Source organism: Phodopus roborovskii, unplaced genomic scaffold (genome assembly GCF_943737965.1).
Source record: "Phodopus roborovskii unplaced genomic scaffold, PHOROB, whole genome shotgun sequence".
In the NCBI taxonomy this organism is placed as follows: Eukaryota; Metazoa; Chordata; class Mammalia; order Rodentia; family Cricetidae; genus Phodopus; species Phodopus roborovskii.
The window spans coordinates 4,887,187-4,911,429 of NW_026126515.1; the positions used below are offsets into that span (position 1 = coordinate 4,887,187).

The 24,243-nt window shown below is 47.4% G+C and overlaps 1 protein-coding gene across 3 annotated transcripts in view; it reads right to left on the reverse strand.

Annotated features, from left to right (window-relative positions):
- The window catches only part of Dpf3 (double PHD fingers 3), a 260,400-nt gene that overhangs the window by 91,031 nt on the left and 145,126 nt on the right, over positions 1-24,243 (reverse strand). For all 3 annotated transcript variants that reach the window (XM_051196287.1, XM_051196286.1, XM_051196285.1), the window contains exons 4-6: positions 19,582-19,709; positions 16,036-16,131; positions 5,598-5,676 (exon numbers count right to left, since the gene is read on the reverse strand). In XM_051196287.1, the coding sequence (XP_051052244.1) occupies positions 5,598-5,676; positions 16,036-16,131; positions 19,582-19,709 (303 nt within the window). The remainder of the gene's footprint in view (positions 1-5,597; positions 5,677-16,035; positions 16,132-19,581; positions 19,710-24,243) is intronic.

Genomic DNA, 24,243 nt, shown 5'->3' on the forward strand with positions numbered 1-24,243 from the left:
CCCCCTCACACACACACACATATCCACGGATAACCGCCAGAGACAACTGAGTGATGGGTGAGCCACTGCACAAGGGCAGCGAGCCTGAAGGCCAAGATATTGGCTTTTTTTTTTTTTTTTCTTTTTTTGGCCACGATTTGAAGCACAAAATATATGAGCCTCAGAGAACACTGACCTTTGTGCCCTCCAAAGGAAATTTTAATAAGACAGAAATACTCACCTGAATCGCTCTGTTACCCACAGGGTTAAATAAAACCACAATGATCTGAAGGGAACCGCAGATTTTCCAGGACCCCTATGGCTGCCCATCCCACCAGTCACCCATCCTACAGCTCCTCCGACTCATGGCATAATCCCCCTGATGTCCCATAGTGCACTGCTCCTTTCTGTTCCTGAGACGTCTGGTCTGGCAGGACAGCCTCACTGGGACGTTGCTGTGAGGGAGAAAAGGAGCCCACAGTGCCAGGGATGCTGATCAGGGAGGCCCTGAGCTATGAGAGGCCACAAGGAGGAAATGTCATAGTCACTAACAACTGGACAGAGACTCACTTTGCCCTCTCTCCTTCTCCCTCTGAAATAAGCATGGCAGAAAGCAGATGTGCAGTGTAGGCAGAGACCCCAGGCCTTATAGACACCTTAGCACCCATTATGGTTAGAATGGAAAAGGCTTCCTCCACCCAACCCTTACTCACTGAACACTTAGTCCCCAAGCTGGTGGCACTGTCTGGGGGAAAATGTGGACCCTTTACAATAAAAGTGGGTCACTGGGGCAGCAGATCTGATAAGTTATAGCTTGGTGCTGTTTCCACCCACACTCTGTTCCATGATCTGCTATCATATGGACAAGCAGGGTCCTGTGCCTGCTGCCACATTCTCGAGACAACTTTATCACGCCTTGCCTGCCATGATGGACGGACTATACACTTCCAAAACAGGAGCCGGAGTAAACCCTCCTTAAGAAGCTTTAGTTCAGTATTTTTATCACAGTAAGGAGAAAAAAAACTATGTCATCGATACCTCCAGCTGGGTTTCTAAGAGAAATCACCCTGAGCCACGGACATTAAAAAGTTGCAGGCCAAAGATCCTACTGACAGAGAAGTGGTGCTGAGTGGACCTTCTTGATGTGTCAACACCAGGTGTGACTCAGAGATGACTCATACTCAGATGTGTCACTAACATATACTAATGTTCTAGAATGGTGTGACTTCAATGGGTTTACATTTAAAAGCCTAGGGATCACACAATCCATTCAATTGCAATTACTGCCTGACTTGCAGCTTACCAATCTGATCCTAGACACAACCCATTAGAAGCACAGATGATACTGGTTCATAAAATAGCTAATTTCTTAGACATTATTTCCCTCAGTTCTTGTGAGAACTCTGCACACATCACAAGAGCCCACACCCAAGGATTCCCTTCACGCCTGTCCCCACTTAACACCCGGCTGGAACATGTGATGACGGTACTATTAGGGCTTTATGCTACTGAGTAAATTAAAACCAGGTGTGGGAGTGCTGTGCTTTAGACTGGACAGCTGAGTATCATCATTGCTTGAAGAACTACCAAGGAAAGATTTGAAGGAAGCCAACTAAAACAGCGAGGCAAGCCAGTGACCCACTGGCTAGAGAGGATGCAGGGGCTATAAAATTTCTAGGCATGGGAGCTGGTAAGACGGCTTAGTGGGCAAACGCTCTACAAGAATAAGGTCCTGAATCCTGATCCCACACCCAAGTAAAATACTGCGGCAGGATGGGCACCTATAGCCCCAGCCCTGGATGGGGTTGCAAATTGGAGGATTGCTGGGGCTTGCTGGCTGCCAGCCTAGCTCCAGGCTCACCGAGAGACAAACCCTGCCAGAAAGGAATAAAACGGGGTATCTTATGTGCTTGCATGCGTGCAGCCATGTGCACATATAACACATACATACACATCCAAGAGAGAGAGAGATCCAGGCAGGGGGCATTAAAAGGCTGGATGGTCGGGGCCTGCAGGTTGGAGTGAGGAGAAGCAGCCATTCTCACACATCAGCATATGAATCCCCTGAGAGGTTCAGGAACATGTGGGCTCCAGGCAGGCCCCCTGTGATTCTGACGGAGGAAGTCTGCCATGAGTCCCTGGGATCTGCATTTTTCTGCACAGGTGGTCCAGATCTATAAACACCAACAGACTCCCCCACAAAGCCCATTTCTGTTGCTTTGTTTTAAGGCAATGAACAACACCTTTCCTGAGACAAAAGACAGAAAATGAAGACACAAAACTTCAAGCCTTCACCTCAATAAAATTTCAAGATAATTAATAGAGATTAGTTACTTGCTAGAAAATAAAGTATTCATGTGCACACCACAGACTGGGTAAAAAACAAAATTATATTTAGATGATCTAATATTTCTGAGATGAAGTAAATCCAATGGCTGAGTGAAAGGCAAGAAATAAACCTCTATCACCTGAAGTTATCCACTAAGATAATATTTCAGCCACCCATTGTGAAAAGGAAGCCTGAACCAACAACATCAAAAGGCACCAACTACATCCAAGAACACATACTAGAAAGGGTTAAGTGCAACTGCATCTGAAAAAAAAATAGCTTTTACCAGCCCACACAAATCCAGAGAGAGGTGTTTGGGGTCCAAGGTGACCTAATATTTTCATAAATAACTCCAAAGATGGAGTGAGAATTATGCAAATCAAACCACAGATGATACAAAAATGGCAGGGATTGCAAGTCTGTGGAGAATGGAATTTAACTACTGGGCAATGTCTTTAAATTTGCCTTTATTGAATCTTGTATATTGAAGTCACACATTATTGTATCTGTTTATTGAGATTCAATGGGGCCAAATGCAGAGTGATTTATGGAAAGAAAGATAATCAAATGCCTCAGGAGAAAGAGTCTACACCTGGAGAGACCCTGGCACCGGACAGATGGGGACTGACTAGGAAGTGGTTAGGTGTGCACAAAGCAGTTGGGTATTCTCTGAAAATGGGGGGTTATTCCAAGAGCTGGTATAGAAATCAAACAAGAAAATGTCTATTCTCTGAGCTACTTGGCCTTGATGCTACTTCTGGTAGAAGTGTTTAAATGTAGACCCAAAAGGTAATTCAGAGCAGGATGGCACCAAGATTATGGAGTAAGACAGACCCTAATCTACCCAAGAATTCAGAGGATGCTAGAGCAAGATGCTAAACATGTCTATTTGTTGGGGAAGGAGACACAAAAGACAAAGGGATGTGGAGGAGAGAGCAGCTCTGGCTCCCACTAAGGAAGAACAATCATGGGGAGCACAACTGGAATGGTGGAGGAAGGGCATCCTCCAGATGCTGAAGGAGGGCGACAGGATACCTCTCTAGTTAGGATGCATTAGAGATTATTAAAAGCATTCCTTGTCCAGCTCAGGGGTAGGGAGTGGGCTTCAAGACCTCTCTAAAGGTCACTTCTACCCCTAGAGATCACCTGTCTGAAGGGCACCAGATAAAAATAAAGTCTATTAATCACCAGGCTGTGGCTGTGGCACAATGTCCTGAGAGAGTCAGAATGAAGAAGGGCAAACTGCAATGGACCTTGCTTGGCAGAGCGAGGAAGAGGGAGGCAGTACTTATGTGGCCCTTCAAGGAAGCTGCTGCTGACTGAGACTTCCAGAAAGCTGGTGCCTCCCAAGGATTCATCCTCTTCAAGGGAAACTGGGAGGAAGTGATCCTGTGGGGAGGGGAGCAGAAAGTAGCCAAGGACACCAAGAGCCCCTAAGCAAAGCTGAGAGATTTGGAGGAGAGAGGGTCTGCTGTAATCACAGAGCAGGAGATTGGAGGACACGGCCTGGTGCAGGGTTCTGTGCAGAAGAAGAGAGCCAGGAGCCAGGCAAGAGGACACTCAGAGAAGATGCTTCATAGAGATACTTCACTGGGACACAGATGTCAGAGAAAGAGGAGGGAAGAAAAGAACAGGGGAGAGACCAAAGCAAGAAAATAGTACATCAAGAGTGCGTCCAGAAATATATCAGACTATTACACCTCAGAATGCCACAAAAATTCTAGAAATAGGACCAGTAAAATGGCTTAGCAGGTAAGTGCATTTGCCACCAAGCCTGATGACCCAAGTTCAATCCCTGGAGCCCATGGATGGAAGGAGAGAACTAACTCCTCCAAGTTGTCCTCCAGCTTCCACACAAGCCATTGTATGCATGTACCCCACCCACAGACACAGACAGTCAGTCATGTAATAAGAACTGAAGTTACAGAAATAGAAAAAGTTCACCCGCTATCTATAACAGCAGAGAGTCACGTAATGGGAAACATAGCTTTTAAAAAGAGAAATGGAGTAGCTACTATGTCTCAGCTTCGAAGCAGCTGTTGTCATTCCTACTAGGGTGCTATACACAGCTGGAAGTCCCAGCCACTGCCTAGTCTTCCAAGAACCAGCGTGTTTGGATTGTCCACATATCAGGACACAACTGAATACATCCGGGAAGTGAAGCCCAGGCCAAAGCAGGTGCCTTATGCCAAAAGGAACCAGACCCCAGGCCCTGATCCCTCTCTTCCTGGAACACAGTTGCTTGAGGATGGTGACATGACCTGCAGAAATCTCAGGAATGTCATTTGCATGGTGCATTAAGCAGCCAAATGAGAGTCATGGAGTTTGAATTGTAGCAAAACATTGTCCCACCACATGTCATCCCCATAGGGCACAGAACATTTTGGAATTAAGAGGCCAGTGAAGGATAGAGGAGAGGTGCCATGCCATTGTGCTCCCTGTGTCCCATCCCCTGGCTTTCTTTGCCTCCACAGAGCTGCAGGACCTGACAAAATGAAGAGGCACCCAGAGCATCACCAGGCCGGGTCCTGCCTTGTCTAGATTCCTGCTGTCCTCAGCCTGGTACCAGTGGCTGAGCTCTGGGTTTTGAGAACCGACAAGAGAGAAGTCCCTAGGCATGTGGCACTGGGGGCTAGCCTTGCCATGGAGGGAACAGGAAGTGCCCAACAGAGTAACAGACAACAGGGCAAGGCCGGGGAACCTAGCCATCCCGTACCCTGGCATGTGAGATAAAATAAAGCCACTATCCTCCTGGTGACTACAGTCCCTCCTTGTGCCCCTCCCCAGGCAGGAGCCAGGCAGCCACACTTCCAATGATGCCTCTGAATCAGGAAAGGAATGGTGGAGATGACTCGAGGGCCATTTACTAAGGCAAGCCATCGTCATAGAAAGGACAAAGAGAGGGGGAGAAGAGAAATGAAATTAGAGGGAAACAAACGGAAAGTGACAGAAGCCAGCCACTTTTGTCAGAGAGTTTGGGGTGACACTTTGCTCGTGATTCTGAACTGGAGAAAGATGTGGAAGATAGATCTTGGAAGAGACAGAGAATGTGAGAGAATGTAGGAAGAAAGCCAGGATGGAGACCTGGCTTCCTAGAGAGCAATCTGAGAGGTAGCGTCCCCTGCCAGACTATCCCCTGAGCCCAGAGCCCTACCACAGCGGTGACAACAGGCAGGAGTTGTGACCACACAGACATGGAAGCCGAAAAGTCCGGTGCCACCCAGATCTGGTGGGCAGCTGCCAAGACAGCATGGGAAGACTAGGCTGGCACAGCACGCAAGTTACTTACTGTCACACACGTAGGGTTTGTCGTGGTCTTCCTGAGAAGCAGCATCATGTCTCCTCCTGCCGCCTGCAGAGCCACGAGCCTGAGGAGACATTCAGTATGAGACACTTGTTATTATGACATCCTCTCAGCTCATGGGCATATGCTCTTTAGGGCCTGAGTGGATCACCTGCATCACAGCCTCTGTTCCCATGCCAACCCTGCTTTACAAGCAAGAAAACGAAGACCCAGGGGACTAGGTAACTGTCCCAAATCACTCAGCTGCTCACCTGGCTCGTCCCATTCTTTTCATAATAACTCCAAGAAGGGTAGGTATAACAGTGGCCCCCTTGTAGAGGTGAGGGGACTAAGGCAGCAGAGAGCTGAACTTTCCCGATGCCATCCATTTACTAAATGCAAAGCCAGACTAGAAACAGGAAGTGTGACTGAAAGGGGGTGTCATGGCCTGAATATGAAAATCCCTAGCTAGTGGCATTGTTCTGGGGGGGGGGGGGTGATGGCAACTTTAGGAGGTGGAGCCAAACTGGAAAATGTGGGGAAAGCATGGGGTTACGTCTTTAGAGGTTATACTTGTCCCGGGCACTCTTCTTCCTGCCCCTCAATGTTTCCAGGTTACAGTGGGGTAAACTACTTTGTGCAGCCATACTCTTGCCACCGTAGGGTTCTGACTCCCCACAGACCCATTGCAATGGAGAAAGCCAACCGTGGCTGACCCCTCTGAAGCCATGAGCCAAAATAAAACCCCATTCCTTTAAGAGGCTCCCTCAAGTGCTCCCCCACAGCAAGAGTAGGCTAACCAATAAAGTCCTGGATCCATCAGGTATGAGGTCTCTGCCACTCCCACACAGTGTCTCTCTACTCACTGACAGTAGAAGATGCCATGCTGTTTTGTGGGCTGGTCACATGATGAGCACCCTGGGGACTGGGACAGGGGGTATAACCACAGTGTCACCCCAGGTTCCTGTGCCCACACTGCCTGCCCAACGGCCTCAAGAGCCCAGTCTCCCCCTTCATGTTTGACCTTCACAGCAGAGCTAGGCTTCAGGCAGAGCTCCTATATGTGGTCTACCTCAGGCCTCCAGCCAGGGACTAAGATCTTAACCTTCAAGGTCAAATGGAGATGGATTCCTGATACCTACCAGAGCCCTGTGTGTCTCCCTGGGTGGGTCACGTGAGGGCAGGGTGGGGAGCTGGCGGAAGGAGCTACACTTCAGTACTAACAGAGACTACCCTGAAAGGCTGCCGGCAGCTCTGCATCCCAGAAGGGCAACGGCTACCAGAAAGCAGCAAGGCTTATTTATAAGCCACTGTAAGCCCCACGCCAGCCTTCCTGCAGTACCTTTGCCTCTCCGGGTCATCCATTGCTAATGAGTAGCAGTAAACTCCCAGCCATGGAAAGGGCTGGCTGCAGGTCATCAGGGACAGAGAGGAAGGGTCAGCAGAGGCGGAGTGTGACAGGACAGAAGGCACAAGCCCAGGACCTGCTCCAGAGAAGTGAGCCCAAGTGTTCTCGGTGCAAAGCCTGGGATGGATTCTCCCACACATACACACTCACAAATCTAAGCGTTCATATCTCACTGGGGATGCCACTGTACGCCACTCTCCAGGCCCGTCGTACTCAATCCCAAAATACATGTACTTCACAACCAACTCCACCTGCCAACGGATCACTTTTGGGTCTCCTCAGCTTGTCATTTTCGGGGGTGGGGGGAACAATGAAATTCCACCTCCCTCCTTGGCGCTACCTTCCTGCTCCCATCCACACTATGGATAATCAATAGAAGATACTCTGTCTCCACCCCCTTCCTTTTCATCCCCCTCCTCTTCATCCTTTTCTTCTTCCTCCGCCTCCTCCTCCTCTTCCTTCCCATGCCCTCATTACTCAGAACTAACCCCAGGAGGAGGTGTGAGCACTAGCCATCACCCTGAGGCACTGACAGACACTATATCTAGGATGCTGAGGGTGGTTGCCTTAAGGCCCTGGCCCTCCCCACACCTTTTCAGTGAAGCCAGGGACAGCTTGGATGCACAGCCCACAGCCCTGTCACAGCCCCTTGGAGCAGGTAAATGTTAGTCAGGCAGAATGATGAGGCCAAAGTAAATGCTGGAAGGGGCTCTGCAAGACTGGCCACATGTCAAGGCAGGAGATGAGGGGCAGGAGATGAGGGGCAGGAGATGAGGGGCAGGAGATGAGGGGCAGGAGATGAGGGGCAGGAGATGAGGGGCAGGAGATGAGGGGCAGGAGATGAGGGGCAGGAGATGAAGGGCAGGAGATGAGGGGCAGGAGATGAGGGGGCAGGAGATGAGGGGCAGGAGATGAGGGGGCAGGAGATGAGGGGCAGGGGATGAGGGGGCAGGAGATGAGGGGGCAGGAGATGAGGGGCAGGAGATGAGGGGGCAGGAGATGAGGGGGCAGGAGATGAGGGGCAGGAGATGAGGGGCAGGAGATGAGGGGCCGGGAGATGAGGGGCAGGAGATGAGGGGCAGGAGATGAGGGGCTGGAGATGAGGGGCAGGAGATGAGGGGCAGCACTGCTGGGAACCAAGCTCCCTTCCCTTGCTGCTGGGCTGACCAGCAGGGAGGCTGCACACTCCCACACTCCCCAGGCACTGGTCTTGCCAAACAGAGGAAAAGGCTATAGGGCATCTGAGGGAATGCATGTGGGATTCTCCTAAGGCAACGGAATTCTCCATCTCCTGGAAGACTCAAGCTTGACAACTCAGAAGCCTGTGCATCCTGCTCAAATGCCCACTGATGTCCCCTTGTCCTCTCCCATCTTTGTTCGCCTCTGCTTTTTGTTTGGTCACAGCACTGTTGTTATCTGGCACTATAATGTACATGTGTTAGTTCATTTGCTGATTGTCTATGTCCCACCACCACAGCTGCCAGATCACTGCATCAGTCCATCAGGCAGTGAGTTGATCACTGTTGTTCCCTTCTTTGCTGGATCCCATTGCTATCGTTTCTTCCCTCAAAGGTCATTAGCCGATCCTGAACTCCCTGGGAAAGCTCCAAGCTGGGGCTCTACCTCCCCACTGCCCAGCCTAACCCATCCTGGTGACCACCTGGCCACAAGGGAAGAGAGGTGTGGGAACTTGAGGCCATTCACTCACTCACACTCTTCCATTGCCAGCTGACACACTTACATAGCCAATGGCAGCCTGCCACCAACCCAACAGTCTCACCCAGGCTCATGCTGTTCTACATCTTTGTTTTCGTGGCTCCTTTTATGGTCGCCTCTCCCTTGCCAGCCATAGTCAACCTACATTTCTGCCCTGTGAGCATCCCACTCCTCCAAAAATCCTCCCGGTGCCACGGAGTGAAAACAGCATTGTTTTAAAGTCCGATGGGCCTAAATTTAAATTCTAGTTGCATTGGTCAGATATTCATTACTATAACAAAAAGCCTGGAGCTAGTACTTTCATAAGGAAAGGAGGTTTGTTTTGGTTCATGGATCTGGAGGGGCAACATGTCAGGAACTCAACTGGTGGTATCCTTCTCGCTACCAAAATCCAAAGGCAACACAGAGTACCGCATGGCAAGAGACAGGGAGGCCTCATGTGAGTTTCTTTCAGTCCCTCTCCCTCTTCTTATTGACCCCCAGGACCCAATCAGGAAGCTCTCCTCTAACCTCACCTAATAATCCTAGTCACTTTCTGAAGGCCCCTACTAAATACTAGAGCCATCCAATTTCTGACTTCTCAACATCTCACAATGGGTTTTAAATTTCAGCACACAAAGTCTCCAGTACACTCAAGCCATATCCAAACAACAGATAGCACCAGCTGTGTGTCACAGAATGAGCTACCCCTCTAAGCCTTAACTTACTCACTTATAAAATGGGCAACAGAAGGCCAGATGTGGGAGTACACATCTGTTACCCCAGCACTCAGGAGACAGAGGCAGAAGGAATACTGCAAACTTAAACCAACCTGGTCTATACTTAAAGTTCCGGACCATCCAAGGCTACTTAAAAAGACTGCGTCTCAGCCAGGTGGTGGTGGCACACACCTTTAATCCCAGCACTTGAGAGGTAGAGGCAGGCAGATCTCTATGATTCAAGGCCAGCCTGGTCTACAAAGCAACACAGAGAAACCCTGATTCGAAAACTCAAAAAAAAAAAAAGGGGGGGGGACTGTCTCAATCAAAATATACATAAGTAAATGAATAAATAAAACAGGCACAAAACATTTCAATGGCACAGTTGTAGAGATGCTTAGAGTTAGGAGTGTCAAGCCACAGGAACACAACATCAAGCCCACAGGAAGTCCTCAGTAAGTTAGTGACCCTTCCATGCCCTGTGGATCCTCTAGGCTCTCATGTTTGGTTAGCATGTGATAAGAAGCTGGCAGTCCTATTTCTGTATTGACTATTAGCACCTCCCCTGTTTGAGTCTTACATCCTTGAGGGGAAAGATGGCATTTTATGCTTTATCATGATCCCCTTAACATTTGTACACAGCACAAAGCTCTTCTATACATATTAGCTCTGGTGATTCTACCGTGACCTTGTGAGTTGGAACAATCATGTTGCTATCCATGTCTTATCAGTTGGTGCCAGTTTTAAGTGGGTTCATGACTTGCCCACAATCCCAGAGCTGGTGGAAACAGCAGGACAGGTTTCCAGACTCTGATTCAGAACCCTTTGGACCTTACCCTCCAAAAGTGACCCATCGTCCTCTAAAGATGTTCAACTCCAATTCACACACTGGGGGCCATGACAGCCATGATTGTACCACAGGACAGGGCCCTGCCTTACTGACCATAAGTGGAGAGGCTCAGAAAGTCAACTAGTTACTACACCCAGCTTATTTTAGCTCCAACCTGGGCCACTGGGGTCTACTTCAAGGAACTTAAAACTTGAAAGCAGTGACCTTGTTGATCACCTGAATTGTATGAACCCATAAATTCAGGAGATCTAGGGTCCTGCCCACAAGGGAGGAAAGGCAGGTACCAGAGGGAAGAGAGAGGAAGCAGAAGCCATGGGTGGGGGTCCTTATTCTCCTCGGTCCTGATCCCCTGTCACCTCCCTGATCTTCTTGTGATCTGCATCTTCAAAGATCACTCACACTTGGGACAATGGCCCCAAGGCTTCAAATCCTCATTTAGGCTTAAAGCCATTGAGTTTCCCATAGCAAAGAGACCCAGAGTGAAGACAGGCTTCATCCAATGGTAGCTCTACAAAAGCTGCTCTCAAATAGTGTTCTTCTCCTATAGGCTGGAATTAATGGCTCCACAGTTAAGAGCACTTTCTCTTCCAGAGGACCCCGGTTCAGTTCCCGGCACCCACAGCTGGCTTTACAACCAGGAGATATGATGGCCTCCTCTGACCTCTGAGGGCACTTACATTCATTGCACATGACACATACGCATAATTAAAAACACATATTTTTTTTGACTAAAGCTATTCTCCTGGTGTCACTAACAGACTTGCCTTTCTCATTCTCATTTCCTCACAAGCATACAGCGGGGTTTCCAGAGGCTACACGACATTTGACAGGGTTTTCAGTGTGCACTTGTATATTCATGAGCTACGTTCATTAGCTGGGTTTTGTCTTAATTTTGAATAGAGCAAACATTCGTGAGATTAATGCCACCTGTTATACTCAGCACAATAACTTTGAGGGACTGTCAATATTGGTTAAGGGTGTAAAGAATTCCTGAGGCAGAGAGAGAAGGGGAGGGCACTGCTCTGCTTTCTTGCCATTGAATGCATGGTCTTCAGACCATCGGCACCCTAGAGCTTATCTTCAAGGCAAGAACTTGGCCCCCATGCCCCAGAAATGCCACATCAGAATTGGCTCTTCAGCAACATGCCTGGTGTTAGGGGATATTTGATCACACTGTGATCCCTGAGTTTGCATTTGTGTTAAATAAAATTAACCTTGGGTCAGGAGGCTGTGTCAGCAACTGGTTGACAGAAAGTAATCCTAGAGATAGGGAGACACAGGAAGCAGTAGGGTGGGGTTTAGAGTAGTGCAGATTTTTCTTGTTTGTCAAAGCGGAAGCATGGGTCTTTCGTGGATACCAGCAAGCAGAGAGGGTTAGCTAGTTGCTACTAGGCCTCTCTGGGCTCGGAGATTTTCACCCCAGCCTTTGAGTCTCCAGTCTTATTCATAACTAGAATGACAGAGATTTAGTTAAAGCTACCTTTAGCAGCAGCAACAGAGCCAGTGCCTGCGGGAGCAGAATTCTCAACAGGCAGTAGCCTGACCGCACTGCTAGAGAAGCAGACCACTCACTAACTGCAGAGTTGGGATTGCTGAGACAGCAGTAAAGGCACAGCTATGGTGCCAAAGTTAAAACAACACCCTGGGGTCTTCATGTGCATATCCACGTCTGGAAACCATTGGGCTGTACCACGAATGTACCAACAATTACTAATTTGATTGATCGGTTGATAATACAAGGATTAGTCATAAGAATTTCATTAATTTGTTTTGGCTAAAGTTACCATAGACACCATTATTCATTGTTGGATATGAACTGTCCTCACCACTCAGAGAACATATAGCATTAAAACTCAGAAAACTATCCACTGGGCTTCTAATACACTTCTGTATCCATTCCTTTATTGGGCACTCAGATGCGGCTGTGTGTTATTATCCCCAGCTTATTGATGAATACATTGAGGCTCAGTTCACAGAAGTTAAATGATTCACCCAAGGTGCTGTAGGTGGTAGAGCTAAGGTTGGCACTCCTGGGGTGGAAATTAGAACAAGGGAAACCCATCCAAGACTCACTACTGAAGCCCTGGCCCCCTTCATGTGTATGGAGCGGCTAGGGTCTTGTCAATGGTCTGTGGGGTGGAGATTGGGCATTCCCGACAAGCTCCCAGGGGAGAACAAGGCTGTCTGTAGTCCAGCCACACAGGCAGGTGTCAGGCCCCAGCGTGGTTGTCCAGTGACCAGAAAGTCCCAGCAGCAGCTACAAACCCAAGCAAAAGCTTAGTGCTATGTGTCGGCAGCTTCCAATGCCTTTTCAGCCCAGAGACTCACTCATTCACCCCCAGCTTCCTCCATGGCTCTCAGCATGGTGACATGACACTCACTGTACAACCAGAAGCCATTAGCTGTCACTCAGTCATGAAGCTCAAGTATGGCTTTCCTCATTCAGCCTAGACATGCAGGGTTCTGAGCCAGGCAGGACTCAGTAGGAAAAGCATAGACTTGTGCTCAAATTTTTGTTCTTTCTGACCAGATTGAGCAACCTTGAGCAAGCTGCTTAATCTTTCTAGAATACCAAGTCACATTGTGCTGTCACATTTTCCAGCCGCTGCTTTTTATTTTTTTTTTTTAAGGGATGAGATAAGCTAGCTTGGAGTGTATCTAGCAGTGAGGGACCAGTTACCACATTTAAACCTGGGTTCAGTCCCCCAGCACCCCCAAACAACAAAATAACAAAATGAGAGATGCACTTTAATTTTAATAACACTTTAACCAAGTATAACAAACATGTTATTGTTAAAACTTATAGAAATTAACAATGAGGTGTTCTGCATTCTTTTCTGTCATTCTGAGGTGTTTTGCAATCTTATTTGTCATTCTAAGCCATCTGAATGTGGTGCATATTTTACATTTACAGCATCCTCCAATGTGGACTAGCATGTACTAGGTAGCCGTATGCAGCCAGCAGCTACTGCAATGGACTATTAGAAGCAGAGAATAAAGCCCCCAGTAAGCATCATGGCTCTGTAGAGTGGGCTCACTCAGCCCTTCCCTCTGCCTGGTTTTCAATTACTATAAGGGCCAGCTGGCGGTTACTGTCACTCCTTGATGTGGGGGTTCCTTCTGTATGCTGTGAATACATGTTTGTCTTATTGGCTGAAAATAAAGCTGTTGCAGCCAATGGACAGGCAGGATGTAGTCAGGCAGGAAGTACAGGTGGGGGCTACCAGATGAGGAGGATGCTGGGAAGAGGGACACAGAGAGTGAGTTGCAGGGGAGACGCCATGCAACTGCAGAGAAAGCAAGAGGCCCAGGCATCACCGGTAAGCCGAGAGCATGTGAAGACACATAGAATAGAGATGGGTTAATAATTAAGAGAGAGCTAGCCAATAAGAAGCCTGAGCCATCAGCCAAACAGTTTGTAATTAATATTAGCTTCTGTGTGTTTATATGGAATTAAATGGCTGTGGGACCTGGCAGGACAGAAACTTCTGTCAACAACTCCACACCCCCAGATAAAAGACACCCAACCCCTTCTCACTAGTGGCAATGTCCATCTTCAATACTCATGCCAGGAGCACCAGGACCATTTTCCACAAAGCACTCTTCAAAGTTTGCCGGGGCAGGGGAAGAGTGGGAGCAGGGTGGGAAGTGAATGCCACAGTCCTTGGCATTCACAGCAGGCACAGAAACTCCATGCCCCTATGCCTCCTTCAGTGATGGAATGGATGTTTCTTTTATTACTGTCGCACACACACCACAGCGAAATAATACTGCCAAGCAAGTTCATCCGCAGCTGCACAGAACCATTAGGTGAAACCCTGATGAGGGACATTATAGGAGAGAGGCTGGACTGCAACAGCAATTCTGACCAGTTTGAAAACCACTAAAGGCAGAACAGCATGGCAACAGATACCCCTGAAGTGATTAAAAAACAAAAACAAGTACATAACTTCACCCAGGAAGGATGCTTGCCCTTTGCAATAGATGCCCACATGCACAGAGATCCTGGGCCTATTCAAATCTCCAAGCAACCATAGAGCTCCTTGACCCACAGAGAACATGATCCAAGACACCACGTGAATTCCTGAACCCCAGAGAGTATTATATGAGCCCTATAACTGAATGCCTTGTCCATCTTAACTAAGTACTAATCATGTACCAAGACTGTAACTTTCGTTGTTCTGGGGTGAAACAGTGAATGTAGCACAAATTCCTTCCTCCTTCACAGGGAGAAGGTTCATTCTTCTCATTCACAGGCTTAGCATTTAACACTCCCCTGAAGACTTAAGAAGAGAACTTTTGCTTGTTTACTTCAAGGAAACTACTAATGGGTTCTCTTTGGCATGTGTGAATTGCTGGTATTGTTATTATTGCACTTCTAGCCTGATAAGCATAATAATCAGGGTTAGTTGAACATGAGCAGAGCACTACCTACCAGTCTATCTGATGTGACAATTGCTAAGTAACAGACAGGCACCATATATAGGGCAGATACGCTGGGCAAGGGTAGTTGGTCGGTATTAGAACAAGGAATATTTGTGTCGTGTATAAAAATGCCTAATAGAGATACACACTGAGATTTATAATGAGTTGTATAGGATCTACTTTCAAATACTCCAGTGGGAAACAAGCACATAAACCAACAAACAGTAAGTAGGAAAAAAAAATGCACTTGGCAAAATGGTGGAAATACTGGTAATTGATGAAGATGGTAACAGCCTGATGAAACTGGACCATCTGGTAACTGGCGTGGCCAGACTGAGAACTGTGACTTTTATCATCAGTGGGATCATCTCAACTCACAGTGCCGTTAGCACCAGACTTCATGTAACAATCACTAGGAAGATGCTTTTATTACAGCTCAAGGTCTGATCCCAGACCTAATAACTGAACACAGGTCCTGGGTGCCTACTCTCAGTAGATACTTACTCTCTGTGGCGCTACTGACTGCACAACACTGGCTTATAGAAACTATCAGTGGACCCAAACCCACAGAACTCATGACTGACTTCTCACCCTTAGCAAGGGGAAGGTTCTACCTAGAGCTGATAGGAGCTACACCCTTGAACCCTCAAAAGCAGACTCTCAAGTGAAGAGCCAAGGACCCTCTCCACCCAGTTATACGAAGCCCTTGGATAGCTCCAAAGGTGGTCACAGAACTTTGCTGAACAAGTTCCTGGAGAATCAAATAGAACATCTGAAAGTAGGGTCTTTGTCAGCTCCCTTCCCCATCAGGAACTAGCCAGGGTTTCCTTTCTGCCCATCAGGGTCTCTCTGCCATTCCGGCCTCTAACTCCTTTCTTGTTCATTTCAGGGCCACATTCCTCTAAAGTTCATGCAGAATCCATTCAGGGGACAGCCACAGCCAGCCTGCTTCCCTAACCAGGTTCTACTCTCTCTGCCCAGGGAAACATGTCCCAAGACATGTGTCCTGATGCTGTCATTCTGGAAAAGCCCCAGGATCAGCAAGGCCAGAAACTCCTTTCATAATGGAGCCTTGGAACATTCTCCTCACCCTACACTCTCCCAAGCTGAAGCCCTTCGATGCGACCTCTGCTTCCTCTCCTCCCTCTTGCCAGCTCTGGACTTTCTAACCATGCACAGCCTGGCCACCCACCCTCCCCCCAGCATCTCCCTCAGAGCAGTCTCCAAGTAAGACCATAAGGAGTGTCTGTCCAAGTATGGAGGGAACTACAATCAACCCAGCGGGGAGTGATAGCTTGCCAGGCCTTGGCAACCTGAATGCCTCCCTCATGGCCTCTCTCCACTTACCCGTCCTCTGGTCCTGTTCTTGCGCTTGGGAATGTCCTCTTCCAAATCCTCCTCTTCATTCCCTTCTTCTACATTTTCATCATTTTCCAAAACCCTCTAAAATGACAAGAAAATCAAATACAAGACTTGAGAGATGAAACGCAGCGGCAAGAAACATCAAAGCTTGGTTGGGGGTATTCTGGGGTTCTGTTCTTCAACAAAGCGAGGGCGGGGCCGCCGACTACAAGTTGGAAGTCTCAGTGCAACCAATATTCTTTCAAGCCCTCAGGCCCCTCCCAACCAAATCTTGGCAGAATACTGACCGTCCTCTACTCTTTTTACCGCCACCCTGCCCCCACCAAAAAAGAGTTTATGACAAGAGTGTTTCCATTGGGGCCAAGTCACCTTATTAAATCTTACTGTCTTTAATATGACATGTTCTTTTATTCTAAAGAGCCACCTCAGCATTTACAAAGCCATTTCTGCTTTCTCTACCTTTGTGGAGCTCTTCCTGCTTGATGAAAGCAAGGAACTTCCTGTCTATGCTGCTCATAATAATTCACTGTAGGGTTGTTTTAAAGAAAAATACATTTTCGTCAGGGTGTTAGTGGGACAGGCCTGTAATCCCAGCACAGGAGGAGCAGGAGTTCAAGGCCACCCTCAGTCAAACGCATACATGAATTAATGAGTAAAAATGAACAAAAAGAGTATATAGTCTGTTTATCATTTAAGTAGTTTTGCAATGCAAAGTCAATAAGAACTTAAACTCAAGTGGTTCTGGGCTACTTTCAGCTTTATATAACCTAGACAGCGCAGTCCCATGCTGTGCACTGGTGGCCACACTGCCAACGCCAGGCCTGATGCAATGATGGTGATACAGTGACAACATGTATCCTGACCCAGAGCCACATGAAAGCAGCTCAGACTTGCTCCCAGCTTTACAGGAGAGAGGCTGTATGTCACTAGGTATCCAGGCTTCTGGGTACTGGCTCTGTATAAATCACTGAATCCGTCAAAGTACATTAGTGGAGCAAACATACTAACAGCAGGGCAGCGGGGTCATACAGAGATGACACACCTTGCTTCAAACTCAGCAACTCCAAACACAGGGACTAATGCATGACTAGCTAAACACACGGTGTCTGCTCTGGTTATGGGGGACCGAGAAAGGGTCGATGGGAAAGGTGGTGCTGGGACCTGGCCTAACCACTGAATGGAATTATTGTGGGTAGAAGAAAACCCAGCAGACCAGAGGCTCAGAGGGAGAAGGCCGAAGAAGAGAAGACACTGAGTCTGAATGCTAGCTCAAAGTAGAAGGGAGAAGCCTGTGTCCACAGGCTGGATTTATTTAGTGGGGACAAAAGATATATTAGGAAGGAAGTGATAGAAACAGAGCTGTGATTAGGACAGCAGGGCATGGAGGGCAGAGGGAGGATCAGAATCGAGTCCCCCAGTAATCCACTCAAGTGAGCATTTACTATGCACCTATGTATTGAGCTGGAGGGGGGATGTTTAAGGGGTATTAGTGAGGAAGATAGTCAAAGGCATCCCACCTTGTGGGGATTTACAGTCCACTGGGAAAGTAAATAATCACAAAAAATAAAATTCAAAGAATAGTAGATGGTGATAAGTACAGTATGAAAAGAAAAAAGCAGACTACGGAACAAGATGATGCAGGGTACGGCATTAATCACAGCAGTCAAGGCACCCAAAGGTGAAACGAGAGCCCCCGCCATCCCATGTTTCTGGAAGGACTCCCCACACAGAACAACCAGGGCATGTGCCATCTGAGAGAGGCAAGAGGCCCTTGTTTTCACTCAGGTATGAGCAGTCATAGAAAGGTTCCTTCCCCTCTGGTCATCCATCCTCTCAGAGGAATAGTGTTCAGCACTAGAAGGAAATGAGGTATGACATCATGAAAAGTCATGGAGGAAGAGTTGTGTGTGTGTGTGTGTGTGTGTGTGTGTGTGTATGTGTGTGTGTGTGTGTGTGTTAGTGACAGTTGTGTCTGTGTGCTGGGAGCGGAAGAGATGAGTAGCAGGGCACTCATGGTTTAGGGCAGTGAATTTTTCGTGGGTTATACTATACATGGCGGAGTCATAATATTATACATTTGTCCAAGCACACAGCATGCCACGTGGAATGTCAAAAGTGAACATTAACATAAACTGTGGATTCTGGGGGAGAAAGGCCTATTGAAGACAGCTCACCAAGGAAACAAATGTGAATGATGTTGACAATGGGAGAGGTTAAGCTTAGGGAGATAAAGGAGGTGGGAAATCCCTTTAATTTCCTCTCTGTTTTGCTATGAGCCTAAAAAGGCACAGGTTTTTAAAGAAATCTTTGTTTTAAGAACTCTCTGGGGCATGAGTAGAAAAACCATTGAGAAGGCAACCAAGAGCTCCGATTAGGGACAAGGGCAGCAAGAGGGATATGGGACAATGGGACACTGATTCCTCCTAATGACACTGTGGACAGCATTGCTAACACATGGGATGCTGGGTGTGAAGCAGACAGGAGCATCAAAGGGGAGCCCAGGGTTGCCAAGTGGAAACTAGCAAGCATCTCCGTGAGGGCTACAGCTTGTAGAAATAGAAGGCAAATATATCAGAAGTGGCAACTAAGATTTGGCCATTTATCTCCCCACTGGAAGGTCAGAGGAAGACAGATTCAGATGCACCCAGCATCGTTATGGAAAGCCAACTCCATGTTGGCATGCGCAAGGACTGAGCACTGAACACACCACAGTCCCTGACACGCATGTATTTACAAAGCACCAAAATGCTATTCATTATTATTGTTATTATTGTTGTTGTTATTATTGAAGATTTTCATAAATTAGTGAACCAATCAAATTAAATGTCAAATTGAATACAAAGCAAATGAATATGAGAGGTATGATAGGATATAAAGATTTAATATACAAGTTAATCAAGATATTATTTAGTTATATTTCATTATTAATAATATCAGGATTTATTGCTATTATTATAATGCTCTATATCCCACAGAGCATTAGATAACAGGGATCAGAGATATACTAAGGATGAGAGATGGTAGGTGCCCACCATCACAGTGATGGTGGGCTTCACAGGCGGTGTACACAGAGGGTAATTGACACATGAGGACCAAAGTATCTGTCTCTGCTTGAGGGGTTGACCAGATGGCTTTGGAGGATAGATAAGTGGTTCTGGGAGGGGCTGAGAGATCTGGTGAGCTGGAGCTCAGACTGGGGTGTAAGAAAAGGGGCAGAGGTGAAGCAGGGGCCCCAACTCTTTAGTCTAAATGATGGGCTGCTCATCGCACAAAGGCAAGGACTCAATCTGTCCTGCTCGGGTTGTCTCCGGAACTCAGCACAATACCTGGTGCTCAGATGGCTCAGGAGATACCTTTCGAGTACAGTGAGTTTTTTCCTGGGGTAGAGGGATGCTTTCCATTCAAAAGAAGCTCTGAGCTTTCTGGCAGTGGTGTCACAAGGACCTCATGACACACAGGCAGCCCTCCCCCTAGAAGGCAGGGAGGTACCCGGTGGTGATGCTCAGGGACTCTGTGGCAGGTGCAGGGTACCTGTATTTCCTGGATGCTTTCCTCCTCTCTGGCATCCACCTTCTTCTCCACTCCCTCACCACGAAGCAGGGCTTCCAGTGTGGTGCTCTCAGAGGTGAAGCCATCTTTCTTCAGGGGCAGCTCTACTTCTGTAAAACCAACATGGACAGACAGACAGGTCAGTCACCAGAAGCCGGTGAGACGTGGCGGTCTTTGGGAACACCCAGAGTTCTTAGGAAGCTCTCAAATAGCCTGTGCCATCGCCTCTCGGCAAACAGGACCATGGAACACTGGAGTTAGGTTTGGCTTCTCCACCAGTGTATAGTCCCAGAGAAGAGCTCAACCCTGCCCACGCCCTGGGGCAAACTGAGGCAGAACAGAGAGGGTGCCCTCTAGAGGTAGGATCAGACTGCCTGAGTCTCAGCCCTGCTTCTGCCACTCTGGGGGTATGACTCAGGGTAAGATGTGCAAGGAACCTGGAGCCTATTTCACCATCTACAAAGAGGAGTACCAGTGCCCAGGACCACAGGGTTTTTGAAAATGTTCAAGCACAACAGCAATGTCTGATTCCTATTGTCTTCAAAGTCTCCCTTGCCCATGCTGGCTGCACAGCTCTGCTTTGTTCCACAGAAAGCTCTCAGCCTCAGAGAGGCTTTTCATATCAACTCACAGGGCCAAGCAGGGGCCCCTAAGCAAGGGGAAAGGAAAGGCAGTAAAGTCCAAAGATGCCAGAGCAGCAGAGTAGGAGGCCATTGCCATGCCCAGAGAAAACCATACCAAGAGTTCCAGGGCTCCCAAACCTGGAGAAACCAGTAAAGTAGGACTGTAGGGCATCTTTCTACAGACATTAGGAGTTATCTTGCTGGGCCTGCGAGTCAATGTGTGCTATAGTTTGGACACAGAAACTGCCATTGCCCTCCATGCTCATGTGTTAAAAGCTTGGCTCCCAGGGAGGCACTACTAAGAGATGGAAGGACCTTTTGGAGATGGGTAGTAGTGGAAAATGTCCTTAGATCATTAGGGATAGACCCATGAACCAACCCTGGGCTCTTTCTGTTCTCTCTCTTTCTGGTAACAAGGCAAGCAGTTTGCTCCAGCTACACATGCTCCGCCGCTGACATCTGGGGAAGACCCAAAACTGGGTCTGCCTGGCTGAGGAATAGAGTCTTGAAAACTGTAAGCCAAAATAAACCATTCTCTTTGCAAGTTAATACATGAGGTATTCTCTTATACTGGGCCAGTGAAGCAAAGACAGGGCTGGAGGCAGCCTGCTTCTGAGAGAGAGAGCAAAGGGAGTTTCTAACTCTTCCTGGACGTGCTCCCCAAACCCAAAGTACTCCCCAAACTCTTGACAGAGAAGTTTAACTTTTTCTAAGAACAGAAAACAAAGATATTACATGATATTTTGGTTTACTATATAATTTTCCTTCAACCTCTCCTTGATCGCAGACCTCACCTACACACACACACACACACACCACACACACACACACACACAGATGTGTGGTCCCCATCAGCTAAGGCAGTCACAGGAACAAGCAAGTGAAATCAATCTCTCATTCATGTAGGAGATTCAAAGCTTTAAAGAAGGGTTCACGGACAGAAGTGTGAAAGGGCAAAGGGGGTCAATGGGGAACAGTGATAGAGCCAGGGCAGCCATCCTGCTGCTGCTCTAGAGAGATGGGGCAGGAGAAGGGGTCCTTGCTGAAGTCCTACACAGGAACTCAGAGCCTGGGAAACACAGGAACCAATGCATGGCCCGGTCTCCTCTCACGTTGGCCAGCTTCAAACCAGAGCCAGTGGACAATGGGCTCTGCCAATGTGGCCCACCTACGTCAGATTTTTCCTAGGCACAGAGCAGAATAAGGACAAAGGGGGTCTAGGAGGGCAAATGGATGCAGATGGCACCATCACAGCCTGCTCCTCCAGGCCCTCTCCAGACTCTATTGAAATGCCACCTGCAGCGTCCATCTCCACCAAAACACGCAGGTGACAGAAGGCCACCACTGCATCCCTAAGACTGAAGAAATATGCCTGGGAGTGGCCGGCCCCCAGGAAAGGGTGTCTGAGGTCTCTTTTGAGCACTTTTTTACAGAGAGATGCGGGAAGGGATGTATACCCATCAAGAACCATGACATGGGCCAGCAAGGTGGCTCCACGGGTAAAGATACTTGCTTCCAGGCCTAATGACCTGAGTTCAATCTCCAGAGCCCACATGGTAGAAGGAGAAAACTTTCACAAGTTGTCCTCTGACATCCACAAGTATGCCACGTCTCACACATACCCATATACTACACACACACACACACACACACACACACACACACACAAATGACATACATGTCATTTTTAAAAACACAACCATTGAATCAACCGTCAATGAAACTTTACCATCATCTATTTGACCAATTGTTATCTATTGAGCACCTGTCATGTGACAACCACTGTGCTAGAAACTAGAGGGAGGTGGCAAAATAATAGCAGAACCCTGTCTTTGGATAACTTAAAGATACAGCTACAAAATGTTATGTGTAAAATAAAGACGCAGTTATGAACTGACTCAGGTGCTGCCGAGGAAAACAGTGTGAGGCAGCTACTTCAGACTCGGGAAAGGCATGTGTGATGACATTACAGTTGAGTGTCAGAATCAACAATATGCTTCCATGAGCCCTCTGGGATGATATGCCATTATTCTCTCTCTACTCAGAAAAGTTTTCCAAATGTCTAATCCCAAATAACTAAGGTATGTTGCCTCATGCACTATCCTCAGTCAAGAAGCCCTCAAACATAATAATCTTATGTGTATATGTGAATTTATCCTTTAGCCTTCCTGACAATAAATGTGTCCAATTTCCAGAATGGTACTGTGTTTTAGGGCAGGAAAAGTCCAGTCATCTAATCCAATGCCATCTTCTTTTATAAAGGAGTCACTGTGGCTCAGAGAAGTTAAGCAACGTCACCAAGGGCCGGCAAGATAACCAGCAGATATCTTTCAAAACACGGCAAAGAATCCCGATCTGTTATAACCTTATCAGTAAATATCTAGCCCAGGCAATGCCAGGATGGTGCTTTGGTGCCCTGGGGTACATGCAAAGGACAGGGTGAAACAGAAACACCCAACATATAGAAGCTATTACTACCAGATGCCACCTAATCCCCATCACATCCAAGAGCTTGGCATGTCCCATTTTACAGATGAGGTGCTCACAGTGCAGTGCCGAAGTTTAGAGCCTGCTGCTTACAGTCTATCCCAGGACTGGAGAGGGGCAAAGTGCAGTCTTTAGCTCCATACACTCCCACCTAAATGCTCTTCCACCTGCCCCTTCTCTCGTCCAAGGAAGAGAAAAGGTTTCTTTCCAAAGTTCCATGTATTCCCGTTGCATTCCTAGACGCTCCCTGTGATTTCAGATTTCAGGATGAGAGGCATATCTCTGCTGAGGCTGAGGGCAGTTTGCAGCATAGTGCTGATCTCTTCCAGAAAACCTCAAGAGCTCTCCACCCTCCCAGGAACCAAACCCTCTCCCCAACCCATGCAGAATTTCCTATAGGCTGTGAACTTCCTCCTCCTGCAGCTTTTTCTTCCTCGCCTGCTGAAAGCCTCCATCTTGCCTCCCATCACTCACTCTACACTTGGTCCTCCTTAACTGGACTGGCTGGCATGCATAAGATAAGAATCAAGAAGTGGTGGCATGCAGTGGGTTCCTGGCATGCAAAGGGTTCCAGTGGATAGCCAGTAACACCCGGGTCCAGTCCCTTCAGGAGGAGAGCAAAGAACAGCCAGAGGAGCTTTACATCACATTGACTGAGTGGCACTCTCCCCTAATTGCCAAAACATTTTGTTGGCTCATATAGTTTCACTTTCAAACAGATCTGAAGTCAAATTCTGGTCAGTTGTTCCTGGAGCAGTTTCTTAACCTAAATATCTGTTAATGAGTTACATGGGGTGATACTGGTATGTGCCTCATAGTATTGGTATAAGGCTCAAACAAGGTAGGGGCTGGAGAGATGGCTCAATGGTTAAGAGCGCTGGCTGCTCTTACAGACCTGGGTTCGATTCCCAGCACCCACGTTGCTGCTTGCAACTGTCTGTAATCCAGCTCCAAATGATTTGACATCCTTACACAGACATACATGCAGGTAAAACAAAATGCACATAAAACAAAAATAAAGCATTAAAAAAAGGGGGAGCTGGAGAGGTGGCTCAGAGGTTAAGAGCACTGGCTGCTCTTCCAGAGGGGCTGAGTTTAGTTCCCAACAACCACAGGGTGGCTCACAACCATCTGTAATGAGATCCGGCGCCCTCTTCCGGCATGCAGGCATACATGCAGATAGAATACTATACATAATAAATAAATAAAATGTAGATAGAAAGAAAAAAAAAGAATCAAACAAGGTAGTATATATAAAGAAACTCCAAAAAGATCCACCCCCAAACTTAGTGTGAAACATTGTGGCAAATGAGACATGTTGTTTTTTTTATGTTTTATTCCATTTGAGAAACTGGGTGATACATGCAAAGAACTTGGGACAGTTTAAGCATCCTACAAATGCTATAAGTTATTATTACCAAAATTTTAATAACTGATGTTAATAGTCCAATAGAAATCCAATAAAAGCTACATGTATCACCCTAAATATTCTGGTTTCCATGTTTTTAAAAGCCAAGAAACAGATGCAATTAAG